The sequence below is a fragment of the Loxodonta africana genome, chromosome X (assembly GCF_030014295.1).
Source record: "Loxodonta africana isolate mLoxAfr1 chromosome X, mLoxAfr1.hap2, whole genome shotgun sequence".
Classification (NCBI taxonomy): domain Eukaryota; kingdom Metazoa; phylum Chordata; class Mammalia; order Proboscidea; family Elephantidae; genus Loxodonta; species Loxodonta africana.
Genome location: NC_087369.1, coordinates 92,480,259 through 92,502,401, shown reverse-complemented (window position 1 = coordinate 92,502,401; position 22,143 = coordinate 92,480,259). Strand labels below are relative to the sequence as shown.

Genomic DNA, 22,143 nt, shown 5'->3' with positions numbered 1-22,143 from the left:
CAGTCTGAAATTGGTCAAACGTGCAATTGGAATGAGGTGATAATTACTGGTGATTGGAATGTGAAAGATGGGAGCAAACAACAAGGATTAGTAGTTGGAAAATATGGCCTTGGTGATAGGAACGATGCCATAGATAGCATGATAGAATTTTCCAAGGCCAGCAATTTCTCCATTGCAGATACCTTTTTTCACCAACATAAACGGCAACTGTACATGTGGACCTCACCAGATGGAATACATGGGAATCAAATTGACTACATCTGTGGAAAGAGACGATGGAAAATCTTAATATCATCACTCAGAACAAGGCCAGGGGCTGACTGCAGAACAGACCATCCATTGGTCATATGCAGGTTCAAGTTGAAACTGAAGAAAATTAGAACAAGTCCACAAGAGACAAAGTACGATCTTGAGTATATCCCACGTGAATTTAGAGACCATCTCAAGAATAGATTTGACACATTGAACACTAATGACCAAACACCAGATGAGTTGTGGAATGACATCAAGGACATCATCCATGAAGAAAGCAAGAGGTCATTAAAAAGAAGAGAAAGACAAGACCTAAATGGATGTCAGAGGAGACTCTGAAGCTTGCTCTTGAATGTCGAGTAGCAAAAGCAAAAGGAAAAAATGATGACGTAAAAGAGCTGAACAGAAGATTTCAAAGGGCGGTTGAGAAAACAAAATATTATGATGGCATGTACAAAGACTCGGAGATAGAAAACCAAAGGGAAGAATGCCCTCAGCATTTCTCAAGCTGAAAGAACTGAAGAAAAAAATTCAAGCCTCGAGTTGCAACACTGAAGGATTCTTCTGGAAAAATGTTTAATGACGCAGGAAGCATCAAAAGAATGTGGAAGGAATACAAAGAGTCACTATACCAAAAATAATTGGTCCACGTTCAACCATTTCAGGAGGTAACATATGATTAGGAACCGATGGTATTGAAGGAAGAAGTCCGAGATGCGCTGAAGGCACTGGCAAAAAACAAGGCTCTAGGAATTGACAGAATACCAATTGAGCTATTACATAGCCTTATGAATAAGCCATTATTTTCTCATTATCTTTATGTATTATTAAAATGTTTCCTTTCATAATTGTGTCTTCGTATAGATATTGGACTTTTGAAACAATGCTTGTTTGTGTGGTTATGTTAATAGAATATGTTCTGATGAATGCTGTAGTAATTACAAACTTGAAATGTTTTCAGCATAATCCCAAATCATGATTTCTTATATTTCTTGCCTGTTCTTATGGGGTCTTAAGAGGCATAATGTTGAATTAATCTTAGAAGACTTAACAAAACAAGGATCTATATACTCTAAGATCTGATGAGAGTTGTCTCCACTGTGTTGGACCATTTTTTCTCAGTTCATACCTTGGTGGAATCTTGTTCCTTCTATTTTGTTTTACTTGGTACATTCTCATATGCTTTGAGCAGGGCCGGGTTACCCAATAAGCAAGGAACATACGGGCTTACTTGTGCATACATACTAATGTGTAGTGAATAATTTCACCTGTTTTTTACCCTATCAATGATGTGAAACCCATGTGAAATTGTTTACTACAGATTAGTAAGCAAGCACAAGTAAGCTTGTGCGTACCTTGCTTACTGGTTAATCCACCCTTGCTTTCAAGACTAATGTGTATTAGGTGAGGACAGATGTCTGATAATGGGGAAGGTGTATAATCGAATCAGATAGTGAAATAAATATGTCAGACATAGAAATTTTTAAGGAACTCAAAAAGGCAGAAATATACTTTTTGTATAATTGATCTCTTAATGACTGCATTACTTTTTACTTCATCTAATTACTTTTTACTTCATCTAAGTATTATTTTCCCTGGAATACCCCTCCCACAGATCTTTGCCACTCAAAATGCTCATTCTTTAAGGTCTAGCTCAAATGCTGACTTCTCAATGTGATCCCTACCTTCCACTTGCCTTCCCCTCCTTTCTCATGAGTTTTCCCACCTAAATTATTCCTCTTTTATGATTCATATTACATTCTGCCTTGCATTATAGTTGTATGTCTACATGTACATCTGTGTCCTTGAGGGACACAAGATGTTTAATCAGTATTTGTTAAGTTCAGGAAGACATTATGTGATAAGGAATTCCTGAATAACATGTTTAGTATTGGCTTTTTTATCCCTACAATTATGTTTATATACAAAGATTTAAGTCTTTTTCTACTTGTAATTTTAGCTATTAAAAATTGTTACTTACACAATATTAATTGGTAGTATATGTCAGTATATTTTTTAAAACTCATAGTTCGGTATTTTTTATATTGTATTTATTTATCTCTATCCCTACTTTTTTTTTTGGTTTTTACCCCTACTTTAAAAAACTTTGTTGTTTTTCTTTTAATGACTTGAGAATGTGGTTGTAAATGCTGTCTTAGAAGAGCTAAAGGGTTTCGCCAAACTCTTGAGTTCATTTTCCTTCCATACCAGTTTTTTTTCCTATTTAAAATTTTTTTATTGTACTTTAAGTGAAAGCTTACAAATCAATTCAGTCTCTCATATAGAAATCTATACACACTTTGCTATGTACTCCTAGTTGCTCTCCCCCTAATGAGACAGCACACTCCCTTTCTCCACCCTGTATTCCCTGTGTCCATTCAGCTAACTTCTGCCCCCTCTGCCTATCTCTCCTCCAGACGGGAGCTTCCCACATGGTCTCATGTGCCTACTTGAGCCAAGAAAATCACTCCTCACCAGCATCATTTTCTGTCTTATAGTCCAGTCCAATCCCTGTCTGAAGATTTGGCTTTGGGAATGGTTCCAGTCTTGGGGCCCTTCCAGTCTCAGTCAGACCATTAAGTCTGGTCTTTTTATGAGAATCTGAGGTCTGCATCCCATTGCTCTCCTGCTCCCTCAGGGGTTCTCTGTTGTGTTCCCTGTCAGGGCAGTCATTGGTTGTAGTCAGGCACCATCTAGTTCTTCTCGTCTCAGGCTAATGTAGTCTCTGATTTATGCGACCCTTTCTGTCTCTTGGGCTCATAATTACCTTGTGTCTTGGGGGTTCTTCATTTTCCTTTGCTGCAAGTGGGTTGAGACCAATTGATGCATCTTAGATGGCCACTTGCTAGTGTTTAAGACCCCAGATACCATTCACCAAAGTGGGATGCAAAATGTTTCCTTAATAGATTTTATTATGCCAGTTGACCTGGTTGTCCCCTGAAGCTATGGTCCCTAGGCCCTGCCCCTGCAACTCTGGCCTTTGAAGCGTTCAGTTTATTCAGGAAGCTTCTTTGCTTTTGGTGTAGTCCAGTTGTGCTGACTAATTTCATTCAGCATAATGCCTTCCAGATGCCTCCATGTTATGAAATGTTTCACGGATTTATCATTGTGTGAATATGCCATAATCTTTTTGTCCATTCATCCGTTGATGGGCACCTTGGTTGCTTCCATCTTTTTGCTATTGTAAACAGTGCTGCAGTGAACATGGGTGTACATATATCTGTTCATGTAAAGGCTCTTATTTCTCTAGGATATATTCCGAGGAGTGGGATTGCTGGATCGTATGGTAGTTCTATTTCTAGCTTTTTAAGGAAGCACCAAATTGATTTCCAAAGAGGTTGTACCATTTTACGTTCCCACCAGAAGTGTATGAGTGTTCCGGTCTCTCCACAACCTCTCCAACATTTGTTATTTTCTGTTTTTTTGATTAGTGGCAGTGTCATGGATTAAATCGTGTCCCCCCCAAAAATATGTGACCATACCAGTTCTTATGTGAATGCGCATAACAGAAAACTTTTCATTTAAGTCTTAAAACTACGCCATTTAGTAGCCTGTGAGTGATTAGAAATATATATGTGTGTTGGGTTGGGTTTGGCTTGTTTTTTGGTATGCGTGTATACTATGTAATACACCATGTGTATAAAGTGTGTAATTTTAGTATTAAAATATTGATATTTAGAATATAAATTATGATTTGAAATATAGTGCTTTAGAATATGACCAGTTTTGTGTACATTCGTCATTATAGTTTCTTATTCTTCAGCAGACTTACGAAGTTGCTAGGCAGAAAGGACCTGTGTGTGCAGTGCTTATGTTACATGGTACTTAGTGCAGGGCTGCATAAATATGGGTACTGAACATCATTTCATGGTGAAAAGCACCTTAATTGCACAGATTTTTTTCAAAATTGTAATCATGTTTGTTGCCTACAGAAGAGGGTGTTTATAGGCATGTGTATTGGGCTGTATAGAATTGTGAAGGAGGATGCTACTGTTTAATACCTTACTTTTTTTGTTTCAGCTTATCTATTTTAGGCAAGGACATGAAGCTTATGTGCGGGCTGTAAGGAAATCAAAAATATACAGCGTTAATTTACAAAAACAACCATGGAACAAAATGGACCTCAGGGTAAAATTGCCAGTTTCATAAGCAATGCCATTGAAGTTGCTTTGGAATTAAGTTATTTGCCTATAGGATTTTTCTCAGCTTCGTGCATACTTCACTGCTGATTGTGTGTCCAAGATAAGGTGATATACAATACTCTCATGCAGCTGAGTCTTGTGGGTCACATTTTATATTTTTTCCTGAATTTATATGCCATGTATTGTCTTGATTATTTTACTTAATTTCCTTCAAGCTTCAGGTCCTCTAGTCTATACCATTTTGTCATTAGAGCAAAGCAGGAGAGTTCCCTGGTTGGAATATTTTCCCTATCAGCAACTTTGTACAATCTAAAGGCTCTAGAACTGACTGGGTGTGTGGACTACGAACACCCTCAAGGCTCTGTCAGCTTTTGGGTTACATTAAATGTCGTAAATCCCAAGAAGCTCAGAAACTTATGGTGCTTTATGGAATCTTTTGATACACCTATGTAGTTACTTGGTATTGAGTAAACTAGACATAGATATGTTTATCTTTTGGAGAAGAATATTCTGTTTGTAATTATACTTCCATTCATATATATATGTAATTTCTGCTTAGGTTTATGTGTTTTGTTCTCTTCTGACTTGGAGAACAAGCACCTAAAGGGCAATGTTATGATAGTTTTCAGGTAAATGAAGGGTTGTTGTGTGATGATAATTAGCAGGAAGGATACAACAGGGAGAATGTTTATATCTATTGAAGTAAAGATTTAGTTTAGACACTTGTAAAAATATATATATATATATATTGTTAAGTTGTACATTGCTAAAGTATGTTTAAGTGAAAGTCATGGTTCACTAATAGAGTAGATGCTATTCTGGATCAGATGGAGGTTGAGTTCTTTTTTAGAATCACAAATGAATAAAACATGGTTTCTTATTTTTAATTCTAATCCTGTGGTTTTAGGAAATTGTGGAGGCAGCATGTGTGTGGTGCAAGAACCTGGGCTTTGGAATAAGACCTGAATTTCAATTCCAGTTCTGCTCTATGCTAGTATATAATTTTAAGCAAGTTAGTGTATGTCTGAGACTCAGTTATGTCATCTGTTAAATGTGACTAGTAATAAAATAATGTGTAAGGATGTTCTAGGATAATATTGTAGGCATTTAAAAAATTTAAGTCTACTCATCAAACACATACACATACATGTACACCTGCACATTCGCAGACTTTATTTCCACTAGCAGAGCAATTCTTAAGCCAGGCAGAGCATCATAATCCCCTGTGGAGCTTTCTCAAGATATATATGACTGAGCATTACACCAGACTTAGTGAATTAGATTCTATACGAGTAGGCTTTAAAAATAGGTTACTCAGAGGATTTTGTTGCTTATCCTTGGTTTAGAATTAAATGAACTACAACCACCTATTAATGTTCAGGAGCCATGTCTTATTACCATTAACACTTAGTGTAGTGCCCAGCACTTGGTAGGTGTTCAGATAATTTTCATATTATTTAAGTAATAATATAGTATGCAAATGTTAGCCAATTTATATTGAAAATAATAATATATTGGTATTCTCATGAATAGGAGCAAGAGTTTGTTAAGATTGTAGGAATCAAATATGAGGTTGGACCGCCTACACTATGCTGCTTGAAACTTGCATTTCTGGACCCTATTTCAGGCAAAATGACTGGGGAATCTTTTTCCATTAAGTGAGTAGCTTTCTCTGGCTGTGTGTGTGTGTGTGTGTGTGTGTGTGTGTGTGTGTGTGTGGTGTGCATGTGTGTATTTTAATACCTACTGTGTATTCAGTAGGATACAGGGCTCTTTGGGAGAAGAAACACTGAAACACTACAGGCTTCAGAATTAATAAAGACCGGAGCTTAATTCTTGGTTTCTCCACTTAAATAGAAAGTTACTTAACTCCTCTGAATCTATGTCTTCATCTGTAAAATGGAATGGAGATGGTAATAGTTTCCTCAGGGTTATTGTGAGGAATAAAAGAGAAACCTTTATAAAGTGCCTCGTAGTTGCTTTTATTTCTGTTAGTAATAATAGTAACAATAAGTAAGTGGTGCATTTCTTGAAATTGAGTTGAAATCTAGGGAGATGAAAGAACATTAATTCATATCCTTGTTTTAAGGCCCTTAATATATAATACCTTGTATTAAGCTTTGAGAAGCTTTAAGAGCCTGCATTGGTATCATTACATTATTAAAGTGAGTAGCAGGCCACTCCAAAACAGATCATTGCAGATGAGGTTTAATTTAAGTTAAAGCATTTTAGGAAGCTTTGCAGTATTTTGTCTGATGACTCCACATTTAACTTATGTCCTTGAATATTTAGTAACAGTTTTTTTTATATATATTACTAAATATACTCTATATTAATTCACATGTGCTTTATTTTCTGTGTAGGTATCATGACATGCCAGATGTCATTGATTTCCTTGTGCTACATCAGTTTTACAATGAAGCCAAAGAAAGGAACTGGCAGATTGGTAAGTATAAAATTGTCCCTTAATAACTGTTAAGTTTGAAGTAGACTAACTCTTTTACTCTCATTTAACAAAAAGAAACTAGTTTAAAAGGAAGCTGGAAAAAGCATTCAGACAAATTAGAAAAATTAAACTGAATTTTCTTTTCAGTTATGTTTAGGTGCTTTTGTGCACATCATGCATGGCATATAGTCTCTAATCCTTCTACAGATACCCACTCTACTAGAATACAAATATGAATAAAAAGAAAATTCTCAAATATTAATTGACCTAAAATAGAGCACTCTTTATACTTGGGCTCTGAAACAGACCATACTTATTGTTGTTTATTTCCTTCCTTCCTTCCTTCCTTCCTTCCTTCCTTCCTTCCTTCCTTCCTTCCTTCCTTCCTTCCTTCCTTCCTTCCTTCCTTCCTTCCTTCCTTCCTTCCCTCCCTCCTTCCCTCCTTCCCTCCTTCCCTCCTTCCCTCCTTCCCTCCTTCCCTCCTTCCCTCCCTCCCTCCCTCCCTCCCTCCCTCCCTCCTTCCCTCCTTCCCTCCCTCCCTCCCTCCCTCCTTCCCTCCCTCCTTCCTTCCCTCCCTCCTCCCCTCCTCCCCTCCTCCCCTCCCTACCTCCTTCCTCTCTCCCTGCCTCTTCCCTTCCTCCCTCCCTGCCTGCCTCTTCCCTCCCCTTCTTCCCCCTTCACCTTCTCCTCTCTCCCTGCCTCCTCCCTCCCCTCCTCCTTCCCCTCCCTTTCTCCTTCCTTTCCTCCCTCTTCTCCCTTTCCCTATCCTCCCTCTCCCTTCCCTCCCCTCTCTTCCCTCCCTTCCTTCCTTTGTTTAGAGACCTGCATTAAATAAACTACAACCTCTCCTACTCTCTTTTTTCTTTCTTTCTCCCTTTCATCCCCTCCCCTGCCCAAAAGCAATATAATGTGAGGGGGAAAAATTAATTTGTGTATATATTATCATAATATATATAACATAAGGCTTCTTTAATTTCAGACAACTTTTTTTGCACATTCACTTTTATATGCCTGGATTTTAAAATGTATTTGCAGCCGTAGCAAATACATAATTTTGAAAGTATGGGGCCTTACACTGTGACTTGGAATCCTGGCTCTATCTCTATTTGATCTCGGGCAAGTTTTTAACTCTCTTTGCCTCACATCCCTCCTGTATAAAATGGGGATCACACAATACACATATATAAGGTTAGTGAGAGGAGTAAATGAGTTAATGTATTAAAAAAATGTATAGACACATAAAATTGTACCTGGCACATAGTAAAAAAAATGTAAATGTTTGCTATTATTTTTTGAATTCTCCTAATACATAAAAAACATTTTTGTCCATGATGGTTTGGTTCTGTAATCCTTAGGTATTTAGAAGCAGAAAACTAGTATGAGAAGATTTTTAAAGGCAAAAAGCTAAAAGCAAAAAAGAAGGAGAAGAAGAAACAAACATATAGTACAATGAGGATCCCAAATAATTGATAAAGGTTAAATTGTGTTTGGGTAGCCTTTTTGTAAGTTAAGAAGACATGGAGATATGTGATTTATTTCAGAAAGATTTCCATCATGTGAAAATCAAAATGCTTGAAACTTCTGATAATGCTAGATACAATACTACTTGTGTATTCAATGAAAGTAGCGATTTAGAGTTGAAGCAGAGCTAATGTTCTCAAGAGCGCTCTTTTAAAAAATTTTTAAAAACATTACAGGTGATAGATTTCGCAGTATAATAGATGATGCCTGGTGGTTTGGAACCGTGGAGAGTCAGCAGCCTTTTCAACCAGAGTATCCTGATAGTTCTTTCCAGTGTTACAGTGTTCAGTAAGTATGGTTATTGTACCTGATAATAATGCTGTAGTAGTATACGGGCGTTATATAAACCTTACCAGGAATACCTTTTTATCTGTCTTATCTAGTCTGACAATGTACCTGTAAGAAAGGAATTTGATGATAAACCTTTCTGTCTAATATGCATACTAAAAGCAAAGCAGGAACTGAAGGCTTATTTCTAACTTTCTTATGTCCTTATTTTCTCTTAAGAATTTCTGCTTTAGAAAAGAATTGCAACTATTTTTTCATAGAGAATACTGAAATTCATTGTGTTTAAAGTAATTGTTAGAGGCCTTCAATGGTATAAATTCTAGGCAGAGGTGATTGCATTATGTTTATAAAAACCAAACCTGGTGCCGTTGAGTCGATTCCAACTCATAGCGACCCTATAGGACAGAGTAGAAATGCCCCATAGAGTTTTCCAAGGCGTAGTGGTTAAGTGCTACGGCTGCTAACCAAAGTGTCGGCAGTTCGAATCCGGCAGGTGCTCCTTGGAAACTCAATGGGGCAGCTCTATCCTGTCCTATAGGGTCGCTATGAGTCGGAATCGACTTGACGGCACTGGGTATTGTTTGTAAGAGGTACTACTTCCCAACGACATTTACTTTAATTCTTCATGAAATTCCAGAATTTTAAGATTCCTAGTGAATGAAGTTTTCTTGTCAAGAATGATAGAAGAAATGTTTATTCTGCAAAAATTGACTTTTAGTCTCCATATTGCAGATCAAAAGGAAATAATAAGATTTTTGGAAGGACTTTGATAATTAAGCTATTAGGATAAAGTAGATTATTTCATGGAAAGAAGTAATCTATTAAATTGACTCTCTTAACCTGAAAGATATTTTTCAAAAAGATCTTTTTATTCTTTTCCCTGGCCTAATATTGAATATACGCTTTGTTAGAAGGAAAAAATAACAAGTAAAACTAACAGACTTACTGTCATCTCTGTTTCATACTGGTAAGCCATATTTTCTTTATTTAAGGTTATTTATTTTAGCAAAATTATGCTTTAAAGACAACAGTATTGTCCTGTTCCAAATTTTACCCCAAAACGTTATGCAAATTATGCTAGTATATAAAAGTTAGTGTTGTGAATTTGATATGCATCTTGTTATTTTTTAACAGCTGGGACAATAATGAGAGAGAAAAGATGAGCCCCTGGGACATGGAGCCAATTCCAGAAGGCAGTAAATATACTTTTAAAAATGATATACAATCCTTCTAAAAGTAAAAGGACAATAGCATGATATTGGAAACTAATTATTTCTGATTTTTTTTTTTATCGTACACCTAGCTGCCTTTCCAGATGAAGTTGGTGCTGGTGTTCCTGTGTCCCAGGAAGAACTGACTGCTTTGCTATACAAACCCCAAGAAGGAGAATGGGGAGCTCATTCTAGAGATGAGGAATGTGAACGGGTTATTCAGGGCATCAACCACCTTCTTTCCCTGGGTATGATGAATGTGAAAGAATATTACGAGAACTGAAGGTTGCTGGGAAACCAAAAGAATTTTAAGTTCTTTAAACCACCCCCCCAAAAAAAACCAGCTGCCGTCGAGTTGATTCCAACTCATAGAGACCCTATAGGACAGAGTACAACTGCCCCATAGGGTTTCCAAGGAGGACCCGGCAGATTCAAACTGCTGACCCTTTGGTTAGCAGCCGTAGTACTTTACCACTACGCCACCAGGGTTTCCAAGTTCTTTAAAAGGAAATGCATTTTCTCACGGTACACTTCACTTTTAACTTAAGAAGCACGGTTACTCGTTTTAATGTTAACATTTTTATATGCTTGGCTAAAGTGATGACTTATAACTTTTTAACACTCTGGAGACTAATAACGAAGGCAGGCATGTAAGTGTCTTTTTGTTTCTCAAGTCATTTTGGCTCTCTAGCTATTCCCTGAGCCTTAATTTGGATGGGTTCCTTGGTAAAGACGGTAGGTGAGTAATGTTTCTTAATCACAATGATAAGGAGCCCTAGTGGCACATGGGTTAAGCGCTTGGCTGCTAACTGGAAAGGTCAGCAACTAGAACCCACCAGCCACTCCTTGGAAGAAAGATGTGGTAATCTGCTTCCATAAAAATTACAGCTTTGGAAACCCTATGGGGCAGTTCTCCTCTATCCTATAGGGTCCTTATGAGTTGAAATCAACTTGATGTCACACAACAACAATCACAACAATAGTTATAGTTCCTAAAACATCATTTGAGAAGTTTAGCATTTATTCAGGAAAGACATAAATCTGAAGTTAAACACAGTGCTTCTTTGAATTTGTTTCCTTTTACTGAATTTGAATCCAGTGTGTCATGCATGATTCATAGACATGTTCAAATGAAAGAGTAATGTTAAAACGGTATTGGTCTAATATTTGAATAATCGAATCATTGTTTTAGAAATGTAGTATATTACTCTCTTCTTGTATATATATTAATTTGTGTTTGTTAACATGAAATGTTAAGTTCCTCTTAACTGCTGTTTTTTTTTTTTTGGTAATTTTGTAGATTTTGCCAGCCCTTTTGCTGTTCCAGTGGATCTCAGTGCCTACCCCTTATACTGTACTGTAGTTGCTTATCCAACTGACCTCAACACCATCAGGCGGAGACTTGAAAACCGCTTTTACAGGTCTGTTTGGTTTTACCATTTATTATAAAATCCACAACTGTATATCTTTTTCTTTCCTTTTTGTGTGATGGTACACTGAGATCTGTGTTTTCATGTGTAAAATGTCATTCAAAAGACTCACTCCAAAATTTCTTTTAAAAATTTTAAACAGCTAATTTCCCTTTATTCAGTAGGTTCTCAGTCTTGCAGGGTAAAAAGGTGGTAGGGAAGGAAAGACAGGAAATTAGCGGTAGCATAAATCATGTGTAAAACAAAACTACAGTTAACTTTTGATTATTAAAGGCAGATTAAGTTGTTTATAGATTCATTGCAATTAAGGTGCTACATAGACTTGGAAAGCATGCATAAATCACACTGTTGGGGATTTAGCAGTTAATAAGATCTAATTCTCAGCTCTGAAAATGTGTATAGGAAAAGATCGAAGTTATTTTTTGCTTCGTTTTGGATTTGTTTTTTGGTTGGGGATGATGATTATGGGAGGACTATAGAGGACAGCTTTTGGTTCCTCTCTCATCCCAGGGTCCCTGTGCCCTAACCACAGTTATTCCATGAACTGGTTAATCTGCCTCTTATAATTGAGAATTAAATGTATTTTTATAATACCCTATATATTTTATTTATTAATATATCATAAAAATAACTAGATAAAAATCTGTTATTTTCTACAATCTGGTTTGTTTTTTTTTTCTGCTATTCTTGTAACTTCCCCTGAAAACTAAACATTCTCTTGACTTTATCAAAACACTTTATTTTTGCTTGTTTTTTTGTCAAATCACTATTTACCCATAATGTTTTGAATTAGGTTATTCCAAATTTTAATATGCAGTCCAGTGGTTCTAAATTTTTCCCTGTGCTTCAAATACTGTGACTGTATCATCTTCTTTTAGTGCACATCAGTAAATACATATATTGGAATGCCTTTGACATACCATGATAAATACCTAATTGTTCTATGTTGTCTATTCCTAGAATATGCTTTAAATGTATCAGCCAAGACTAACAGAGGGTGTTTTTTCTTTCATAGGAGAATATCAGCATTAATGTGGGAGGTACGCTACATTGAGCATAATGCCAGAACTTTCAATGAGCCAGACAGTCCTATAGTCAAAGCAGCCAAAATTGTAACTGATGTCTTACTTCGCTTTATTGGGTAAGAAGCATTTTCTCTTCCAGATGTGCTAACTTCTGGGGTTTTTCTTAATTATTGAAATGTATTTTGACTTATCTTGTTTCTTAGGGATCAGAGCTGTGCTGATATACTGGATACTTATAACAAAATTAAAGCAGAAGAACTAAACAGTACTGATGCAGAGGAGGTAAGAATCACAGCATGATTAGGAATGAAATCTTTTTCTCTTATTTGAAGTAGAGTATTGCATGTAAGTGTTATAATTGGCAATGAGCAGTGAAACAGATTTCTGAAAGTTGACTGAACACCTGCATCTTTTATATTAAACTCTTTAACTTGTGTTTAGATGGCATATGCCAAAAATGTAATTGTGCAACAATATTTAGAGACAAGTAGTTATCCTATTTGACTCAGTAGATTTTAATGATAAGAAATCAACACTTTATTTTTCAACCCTTAAAAACAAGACAAAGCACTCAATATTTTAAAAGAATGTTTAGTTAATGGGAATTTTAGTATGAATTTTGTTTTCTATACATTGTATATAAAATATTAAAATATTTCAAAATTTCAGCTTTGGAAGTGTCAATTTTTAGTAATTTCATAGAATTGCTACTTGATTTCCTTTATGGAAATTTGTAAACATAAACCAATCTTTTCTTAATGAAATAGAATCAGTACTCTCAGCAGACCCTCATATGTGAGATTTTCCCACCAATTTCTTTTTTTTTTAACCCAGCCATTTTTGACTGGAGGCTATGGTACAGAGAAGCAAAAACCAAGATACGAGTCTAGAACAATAATAGAAAGTGATAATTCAGAAATTTTTAGTGGAAACCAATTCATCCTAGGGTTGAGTGACTCAAATATGCTAGATTCTATTGAAGTGGCATGAAATATTTTGCATGTTTATTTTGTCTGTATCGTTAATCTCCAAAATCTACTGTTTTTTTTGGTTACTATTTCATAAAAATATATGTGACTATAAAACATTGTAAGTATTCTTGGAGTTAAATGTTATTTATATAATAACAATAAAGAAAACACAAATACACCAATTAAATATTATCCCCCTGGAAACCATGAAGAATTTATCATACTTATTCCTTATATTTTCTTTGACCTTTCACATAAATGTGCTTTGACTCAGGATTTGATATAGTAAGAATTTCCCTCATAGTAGCACTACTCAGGATAGAAGACTAAAGTAAAATGTAATTCAACAGTTTTATTTTTACAAAGGAGTACCAATAACTCATGAGCTACTTGTATTTTCTCCTAGTCATTTTTCTTATAATTTGAGTTGCCATCACCAGGTGAATAGTGGTGCCTGGGCCTTGCCTCTTTGTCTTAAAATCTTATCCCTTAGATACATACCATCTTAGTTAGCTAGTGCTGCTGTAACAAATACCATGAGTCGGTAGCTTTAAAGAACAGAATTTTTTCTCACAGTTCGTTGCTGTGTGCTGTGAAGTCAGTTCTGACTCATAGAAACCCTATAGGACAGAGTAGAACTGCCCCATAGGGTTTCCTAGGCTTTAAATCTTTATGGGAGCAGATCGCAAGGTCTCTTCTCCTGCAGGGTGGCTGGTGAGTTCAAACCACTGACCTTTTGGTTAGCAGCCAAGTGCTTAACCATCACTCCACCAGGGCTCCATTCCCACAGGAGGAAGAAGTTTGAATTGAAGGCATTGGCTATAAGGGAAGGCTCTCTGTCTGTTGGCTCTGGGGGAAGATCCTTGTCTCTGTCTAATCTGTTCCTTTTATAACTCTGAAGTGATTAGGTTCAGGGCACACCCTACATTGATATTGCCTCATTAACATAACAAGACTCAATTCTCAAAGGGGATTACATCACAGGTATAGGGGTTAGGATTCCAACATATGTTTTGGGGGAGAACACAATTCAATCCATAACAGATACTTAACTGAATCTGTAAAAAACGGAAACCAATCCAGTTGTCCCAGTTGTCGTGGAGTCGATTACAACTATGGTGACCCGATGTGTGCAGACATTTATATTTTTCCTATAAGAGAACTGTTTATTGAAATAGCAAAGAATTAATCATGAGTAATTTGTGATTATAGTATATTAAATTAGCATACCATAGAATACTTTTTTTTTCTTTTCAAATACTTTTTTAATCTTTTCAAATACTAATACCTATTTAGGTACAACTTCAGTGGATACCAATCACTACGCCTTTTCCTTAATTTCCTATGCTAATTTAAGGAGAAACCGTTAAGCTCTTCCTTTCCCAGTATATTTTCCAGTTTGTAAAGTTTGGAGTTAGTCGCCCTCCAGCCTTTGTTCTGCTGCCTGCTTTAATGAACGAAAATTCATTGTGATTGCATTTGCCTTTTATTTGTATATTCCATCTAACTTGTAAGACATTGAATGTAACTTAATGTCTTCTCCCACCCTCCCCATTTAATTTTAGGATACAGAAATGGTTGATTTAGATTCAGATGGTCCTGGTACTTCATCTGGAAGAAGAGTGAGTGAATAAATCAACTGCTGAGAATAAAAATTTTCATCCTTCCTGTGTCAGGTCCCTAAGGCCACCCCCACATTTGGAGAATCGCCAGAAGGTTCACAGGACTTAGCGTATCATTGTACTCATGGCCAAGATTTATTAGAGTGGTGTAGTAATATATGCAGCTGGATCGTAAGGGACAGACACACAGGCAGAATCTGATCGAATCTGTGTACAGACTTCCTATGATCTTCCTTCTATGAGGGAGTCATAGACCAGACTTTTCCCTCGGCAGTGAAAATGTAGTGACAAGTGCAATTAGATACTCAGTCCCTAAGGATTTTATTGTGGGTTGGTTATGTAGGAACCCTCTGCCTAGCACATACCAAGATTCCACAAATAACATCATTTATGCTAGGCACAGTAAACTACCTTTATGATTTAGGAAATGGTTCAAGTGCCAAGTTCCCAGATGCCAGACAAGGGCCATCCTTAAAAACAGGCCCTTCTAAAGATGGCAACCTCATACCTGCTATGATAACACTTTTCTACACACTTCACCTCTGTGGTAATTAGACATATAGTCAATTCTATTTAAGAAACAATTTCCTTTGAAAAACTGAAAGAAATCGCTACAAAAGCATCAAATGTAAAGGCTGGAATTTATCAAGTCCACAAAGAATTTATTAAAAAAAAAACTCTTTTAAATGTTGCTTTGAGAAAATTATGATGACGTTGTCAAGTATACTTAACTATCAGCAAATATTAAAGCATTAATAACTTAATCTGATAGAGAAAAAAAGCATTTGTTCTTCTGTACTTTTTTGGAGGCTCAGATTTCTTAAAATGAGTATTCAGAATATTAGAGTTCTTTCGATTTCCATTGTAAGAGTCTAGTTTATTTTGTTTTCAAGGAGAACGTTGTCTAATCTAAACTAAGAAAAATAGCAGCTGCTCTATTTTTCATAGATATATTAACATCAGGAATACACGAGAAAATCAATGTTTGGAAAGTTAAAGAAAGAACTTTTAGATATAATTCTATTAAAATCTACAGGTCAAATGCCGAGGCAGAAGACAATCTTTAAAGTCTAATCCTGATGCTTGGAAAAAACAATGTGAAGAACTCTTGAGCCTCATTTATGAACGTGAGGACTCGGAGCCATTTCGACAGCCAGCTGATCATCTTTCTTATCCAGTAAGTATACCCAGTACCGTTGAGTCGATTCTGACTCATAGCGACCCTACAGGACAGAGTAGAACTGCCCCATAGAGTTTCCAAGGAGCGTCTGGAGGATTTGAACTGCCGACCCTCTGGTTAGCAGCCGTAGTGCTTAACCACTACGCCACCAGGTTTCCCGGTAAGCATACAGTTATTTAAATAATTGCCAGTGTCATAATTTCCCATAAGTATACATGCTCACCACTTTGCTGGTGGCGTAGTGGTTAAGCGCTACGGCTGCTAACCAAGGGGTCGGCAGTTCAAATCCTCCAGACGCTCCTTGGAAACTCTATGGGGCAGTTCTACTCTGTCCTGTAGGGTCGCTATGAGTCAGAATCGACTCAACGGTACTGGGTTTGGTTTTTTTGGTTATACATGCTAAGGTTTAGTTAAGAGCCACTTTTTCCTGCCTTCATTCCTTCTCTCTGTTTTCTTTCTTGCTAGTTTATCTTTGAATCATGAAAGCGGGTAGTGTGATTAGCCATGTCTTTCTAAAATGCCTGTCATGTACTTAGTATGTAAATTATACAATTGTAAACCAAATTTGAATCTAAATTTTCTTGCTATTCCTTCCAGCTTTTATTTCAGATATTTGTTTAATAAATTCTACTAACTTCTAATACACTGTTCTACATACTGTAGATGCTCAGTGACGTATGTCAGTACTGTTTAATTTATACTAGATATGTTAGTTATCTAATATGGTCTCGTAGAGTACCAATCTACCAATATTTCTTTCTTTTCACCAAAGAGAAACACATGAGAAATTATAGGATTCCTTTTCTAGGATTATATCTATTTATACATTGAATTAGCTTTTATTATAGGTAGCAAATCTAACTTTTTCAAAGAAAAGGTACAGCAGTATTTCAGAAATACATTAGACCATCTTCTGAGTTTATTGCACACCAGTATTCTTGTCTGCATACACAGGTTTCAGTCAGGAAGAAATAGCGTTCAAATTAGGAACAAAATTATGTTCAATGAAGCCCGTTTGTTTATTTGTAGGGAGTTAGGATAGAATACATTAGTCTCATGTTTTTCATAGCAGAGAAGAATGGTCAATGTAGAATACCTTCACCTTAAATTACAACCAGTAAAAACATAGTTCCTATTTATGGATCTTTGAGCCTTAAGTCATAGTTGTATTCTAAGTCTTGATAGTTTGTTATGGTGGCCTGGAAGCGCAATTTGTTCTCTTTACCCTAATAGGGTCATCAAGAGCAAGAAGGAGAATCCTCAGAGTCATTTGTTCCAGAACGACAAGATCCATTTATTTCTGAGGTAGGCTTTGTAGTCTCTTAAAATATATACTCCGGTTGTTTTTGCCTTCTTTTTCTTTGCAAAATATCCATACTTAAATGAGCCTTTTATAATTTGTTAAAACTATTGTTCAACTCAGTATCTTTTCACTCTTGTTTGGATTTTTGTTTGGTTGTTTTTTAAATCAGCACCTGCTTCTTTTTTTGTTGTTTTTATTGTGCTTTAAGTGAAAGTTTACAGTTCAAGTTAGTTTCTCATACAACGATTTATACACACATTGTTATATGACCCTAGTTTCTCTCCCAATAATGTGACAGAGCACTTCACCTTTCCACCCCAGATTTCCCGTGTCCATTCAACCATTTCCTGTCCTTTTTTGCCTTGCCTTCTCATCTCACCTCCGGACAGGAGCTGCCCATTTAGTCTCATGTATGTCCTTCAGCTAAGAAGCACTCTCTTCACCAGTATCATGTTATGTCTTATGGTCTGGTCTAATCGTTGTCTGAAGAGTTGGCTTTGGGAATGGTTTCAGTTCTGGGCTAACAGAGAGTCTGGGGGTCATGTCTTCCGGGAACCCTCCAGTCTCAATTGGATGAATTAAGTCTGGTCTTTTTACTAGAATTTGAGTTCTGCACCCCACTTTTCTCCTGCTCCATCAGGGACTTTCTGATGTGTTCCCTGTCAGGGCGGTCATTGGTGGTAGCCAGGCACCATCTACTTCTTCTGGTCTCAGGCTGGTGGAGTCTGGTTTTTGTGGCCCTTTCTGTCTCTTGGGCTAATATTTTCCTTTTGCCTTTGGTGTTCTTTCTGCTTTGCTGCGGGTGGGTTGGGACCAATTGATGTATCTTAGATGGTCGCTCTTTAGCTTTTAAGAACCCAGTTGCCACTTACCAAAATGGGATGCAGAACATTTTCTTAATAAACTGTGTTAATGCCAATTGATTGAGATGTTCCCTGAAACCATGGTCCCCAGACCCCACCCCTGCTACTCTGTCCCTTGAAGTGTTTGGTTGTATTCAGGAAACTTCTTAGCTTTCGGTTTCGTTCAGTTGTGCTGACTTTCCCTGTATTGTGTGTCGTCCTTCCCTTTACCTAATATAATTTTGTCCACTATCTAGTTAGTGGAAATCCTGGTGGAGTAGTGGTTAAGTGCTACGGCTGCTAACCAAAGGGTCGACAGTTTGAATCCACCAGGCGCTCCTTAGAAACTCTATGGGGCAGTTCTACTCTGTCCTATAGGGTCGCTATGAGTCGGAATCGAATCGAGGTCACTGGGTTTAACTAGTTAGCGAATTCCCCTCTCCCTCCTTCCCCACCCTCATGAACATCAAAGAATGTTTTCTTCTGTGTTTCAACCTTTTCGTGAGTTCTTATAATAGTGGTCTCATACAGTATTTGTCCTTTGGCAACTAACTAATTTCACTCAGCATAATGCCTTCCAGATACCTCTATGTTATGAGATATTTCTCAGATTCATTGTTGTTTATCATTGCATAGTATTCCGTTGTGTGAATATACCATAATTTGTTTATCCATTCATCCGTTGATGGGCACCTAGGTTGTTTCCATCTTTTTGCTATTGTGCACAGTGCTGCAATCAACATGGGTGTGCATATATCTATTCGCATGTTGGCTCTTATTTCTCTAGGATTTATTCCAAGGAGTGGGATTGCTGGATCATACGGTACTTCTATTTCTAGCTTTTTAAGGAAGTGACAAATTGATTTCCAAAGTGGTTATACCATTTATATTCACACCAGCAGTGTATAAGTCTTCCACTCTCTCCATAACCTCTCCAACGTTTATTATTTTGTGTTTTCTCAATTAATGCTAGCCTTGTTGGAGTGAGATGGCATCTCATTGTAGTTTTGATTTGCATTTCTCTGATGGCTAATGATCGTGAGCATTTCCTCATGTATCTGTTAGCCACCTGAATGTCTTCTTTGGTGAAGTGCGTGTTCATATCTGTCTTAGTCATCTGCTGTAACAGAAATACCATAAGTGGATGGCTTTAACAAAGAGAAATTTATTCTGTTACAGTCTAATAGGCTACAAGTTCAAATTCAGGGTGTCAGTCCAGGGGAAGGCTTTCTTTCTCTGTTGGCTCTGTAGGAAGGTCCTTGTGATGCAGCAGCCTTCTTTTGGTCTGGGAGCATCTCAGCACAGGAATCTCAGGTCCAGTGGACACACTGCTCCTGGCACTGCTTTCTTGGTGCTATGAGGTCTCCATGTCTCTTTGCTCACTTCTCTCGCTTATATCTCAAAAGACATTGGATTACGACACTATCTAATCTTATAGACCTCACCAGTATAACTGCCACTAATGCATTTTATTACATCATAGTGATAGGATTCACAACATATAGGGAAATCACATCTGAAGATAAAATGGTAGACAATCATACAGTCATACAAGGGAATCATGACCTAGCCACGTTGACAGATATTTTGGCGGGACACGATTGAATTCATGACAATATTCTTTGCCCATTTCTTAATTAGGTTGTCTTTTTGTTGTTGAGGTTTTGTAATACCTTGTAAATTTTAGAGATTAGAGGCCGATCGGATTCGTAGAGACAAAAATTTTTCCCAGCCTGTAGGTTGTCTTTTCATTCCTGTGGTAAAATCTTTTGATGAGCATAAGTGTTTGATTTTTAGGAGCTCTCAGTTGTCTAGTTTCTCTTCTGGTATATGTGCATTGTTAGTAATGTTTTGTATTCTGTGTATGCCATGTATTAGGATTCCTAATATTGTCCCTATTTTTTCTTCCATGATCTTTATCGTTTTAGATTTCATACTTAGGTCCTTGAAACATTTTGAGTTCGTTTTTGTGCATGGTGTGAGGTATGGTTTTGATTTCATTTTCTCGCAGATGGATATCCAATTATGTCAGCACCATTTGTTAAAGAGACTGTCTTTTCCCCAATTAATGGACTTTGGGCCTTTGTCAAATATCAGCTGCTCATAAGTGGATGAATTTATGTCTGCATTCTCAATTCTGTTCCATTGGTCTATGTGTCTGTTGTTGTACCAGTACCAGGCTGTTTTGACTACTGTGGCGGTATAATAGGTTCCAAAACCATGTAGTGTGAGGCCTCCCACTTTGTTCTTCTTCAGTAATGCTTTACTTATCCAGGGCTTTTTCCTTTTCTGTATGAAGTTTGTGATTTGTTTCTCCATCTCATTAAAAAATGCCTTTGGTGGTGAGGAGTGAGCTTCTTGGATCAGGTGGACACTTGAGACTATGTTGGCATCTCCTGCCTGGAGGGGAGATGAGAGGGTGGAGGGGGTTAGAAGCTGGCGAAATGGACACAAAATGAGAGAGTGTCTCATTAGGGGAAGAGTAATTGGAAGTGTGTAGCAAGGTGTATATGGGTTTTTGTGTGAGAGACTGACTTAATTTGTAAACTTTCACTTAAAGCACAATAAAAATTATTTAAAAAAATGCCTTTGGAATTTGGATCAGATTGCATTGTATCTGTAGATTGCTTTGGGTAGAATTGACATTTCACAATGTTGAGTCTTCCTATCCATGAGCAAGGTATGTTTTTCAACTTATGTAGGTTTCTTTTGGTTTCTTGTGGTAGTGTCTTGTAGTTTTCTTTGTATAGATTTTCTACGTCTCTGGGTAGATTTATTCCTGAGTATTTTATCATCTTTGGGGCTATTGTAAATGGTATTGATTTGGTGATTTCCTCTTCAGCATTTTCTTTGTTGGTGTAGAGGAATCCAACTGATTTTTGTATGTTTACCTTATATTCTGATACTTTGCTTAACTGTTCTATTAGTGTCTATAGCTTTTTTGTTGATTGTTTAGGGTTTTCTGGGTATAAGATCATATCATGTGCAAATAGAGATACTCTTACTTCTTCACTACCAATTTGGATGCCCTTTATTTCTTTTTCTAGCCTAATTACTCAGGCTAGGACCTCCAGCACAAGGTTGAATAATTGTGGTGATAAAGGGCATCCTTGTCTGGTTCCCGTTCTCAAGGCGAGTGCTTCCAGACTCTCTCCATTTAGGATGATGTTAGCTATTGACTTTGTATAAATGCCCTTTATTATGTTCAGGAGTTTTGCATCTATTCCTATTTTGCTGAGAGTTTTTATCATGAATGGGTATTGTCGAATAAATGCCTTTTCTGCATCAATTGATAAGATCTTGTGGTTCTTCTGTTTTGTTTTATTTATGTGATGGATTACATTGATTGTTTTTCTAATGTTGAACCACCCTGCATACCTGGTATGAATCCCACTTGAGCATGGTGAATCATTATAGTTTTTGTTTTGTTTTGATATGTTCTTGAATTCTGTTGCTAGAATTTTTTTTGAGGATTTTGGTATCTATGTTCATCAGGGATATTGGTCTTAATTTTCTTTTTTTGTGGTGTCTTTACCTGGTTTTCGTATCAGGGTTATGCTGGCATCATAGGAGTATTCCATCCTTTCCTATGCTCTGAAATACCTTTAGTAGTAGTGATGTTTACTCTTCTCTGAAAGTTTGGTAGAATTCTCCAGTGAAAACATCAGGGCCAGGGCTTTTTTGTTGTTGAGAGTTTTTTAATTACCTTTTCAATCTCTTCTTTTGTTATAAGTGTATTTAATTTTTCTGTGTCTGTTTATGCTAGTTTAGGTAGGTAGTGTGTTTCTAGAAATTTGTCAATTTCCTCAGGGTTTCCAAATTTCTTAAGAGTATAGTTTTTCATAGTATTCTGTTATGATTCTTTTAATTTCAGTTGGGCCTGTTGTTATAGCGCCTTGTGTGGGGTTCG

The 22,143-nt window shown here is 36.8% G+C and overlaps 1 protein-coding gene across 1 annotated transcript in view; it reads left to right on the top strand.

Moving 5' to 3' along the window:
- The window catches only part of BRWD3 (bromodomain and WD repeat domain containing 3), a 124,718-nt gene that overhangs the window by 91,249 nt on the left and 11,326 nt on the right, over positions 1-22,143 (top strand). The window contains exons 25-36 of the mRNA XM_003412761.4: positions 4,273-4,380; positions 5,928-6,052; positions 6,758-6,840; positions 8,538-8,649; positions 9,784-9,845; positions 9,953-10,108; positions 11,161-11,281; positions 12,306-12,431; positions 12,519-12,597; positions 14,852-14,908; positions 15,945-16,085; positions 17,322-17,393. Coding sequence (XP_003412809.3) covers positions 4,273-4,380; positions 5,928-6,052; positions 6,758-6,840; positions 8,538-8,649; positions 9,784-9,845; positions 9,953-10,108; positions 11,161-11,281; positions 12,306-12,431; positions 12,519-12,597; positions 14,852-14,908; positions 15,945-16,085; positions 17,322-17,393 — 1,242 coding nt within the window. The remainder of the gene's footprint in view (positions 1-4,272; positions 4,381-5,927; positions 6,053-6,757; positions 6,841-8,537; positions 8,650-9,783; positions 9,846-9,952; positions 10,109-11,160; positions 11,282-12,305; positions 12,432-12,518; positions 12,598-14,851; positions 14,909-15,944; positions 16,086-17,321; positions 17,394-22,143) is intronic.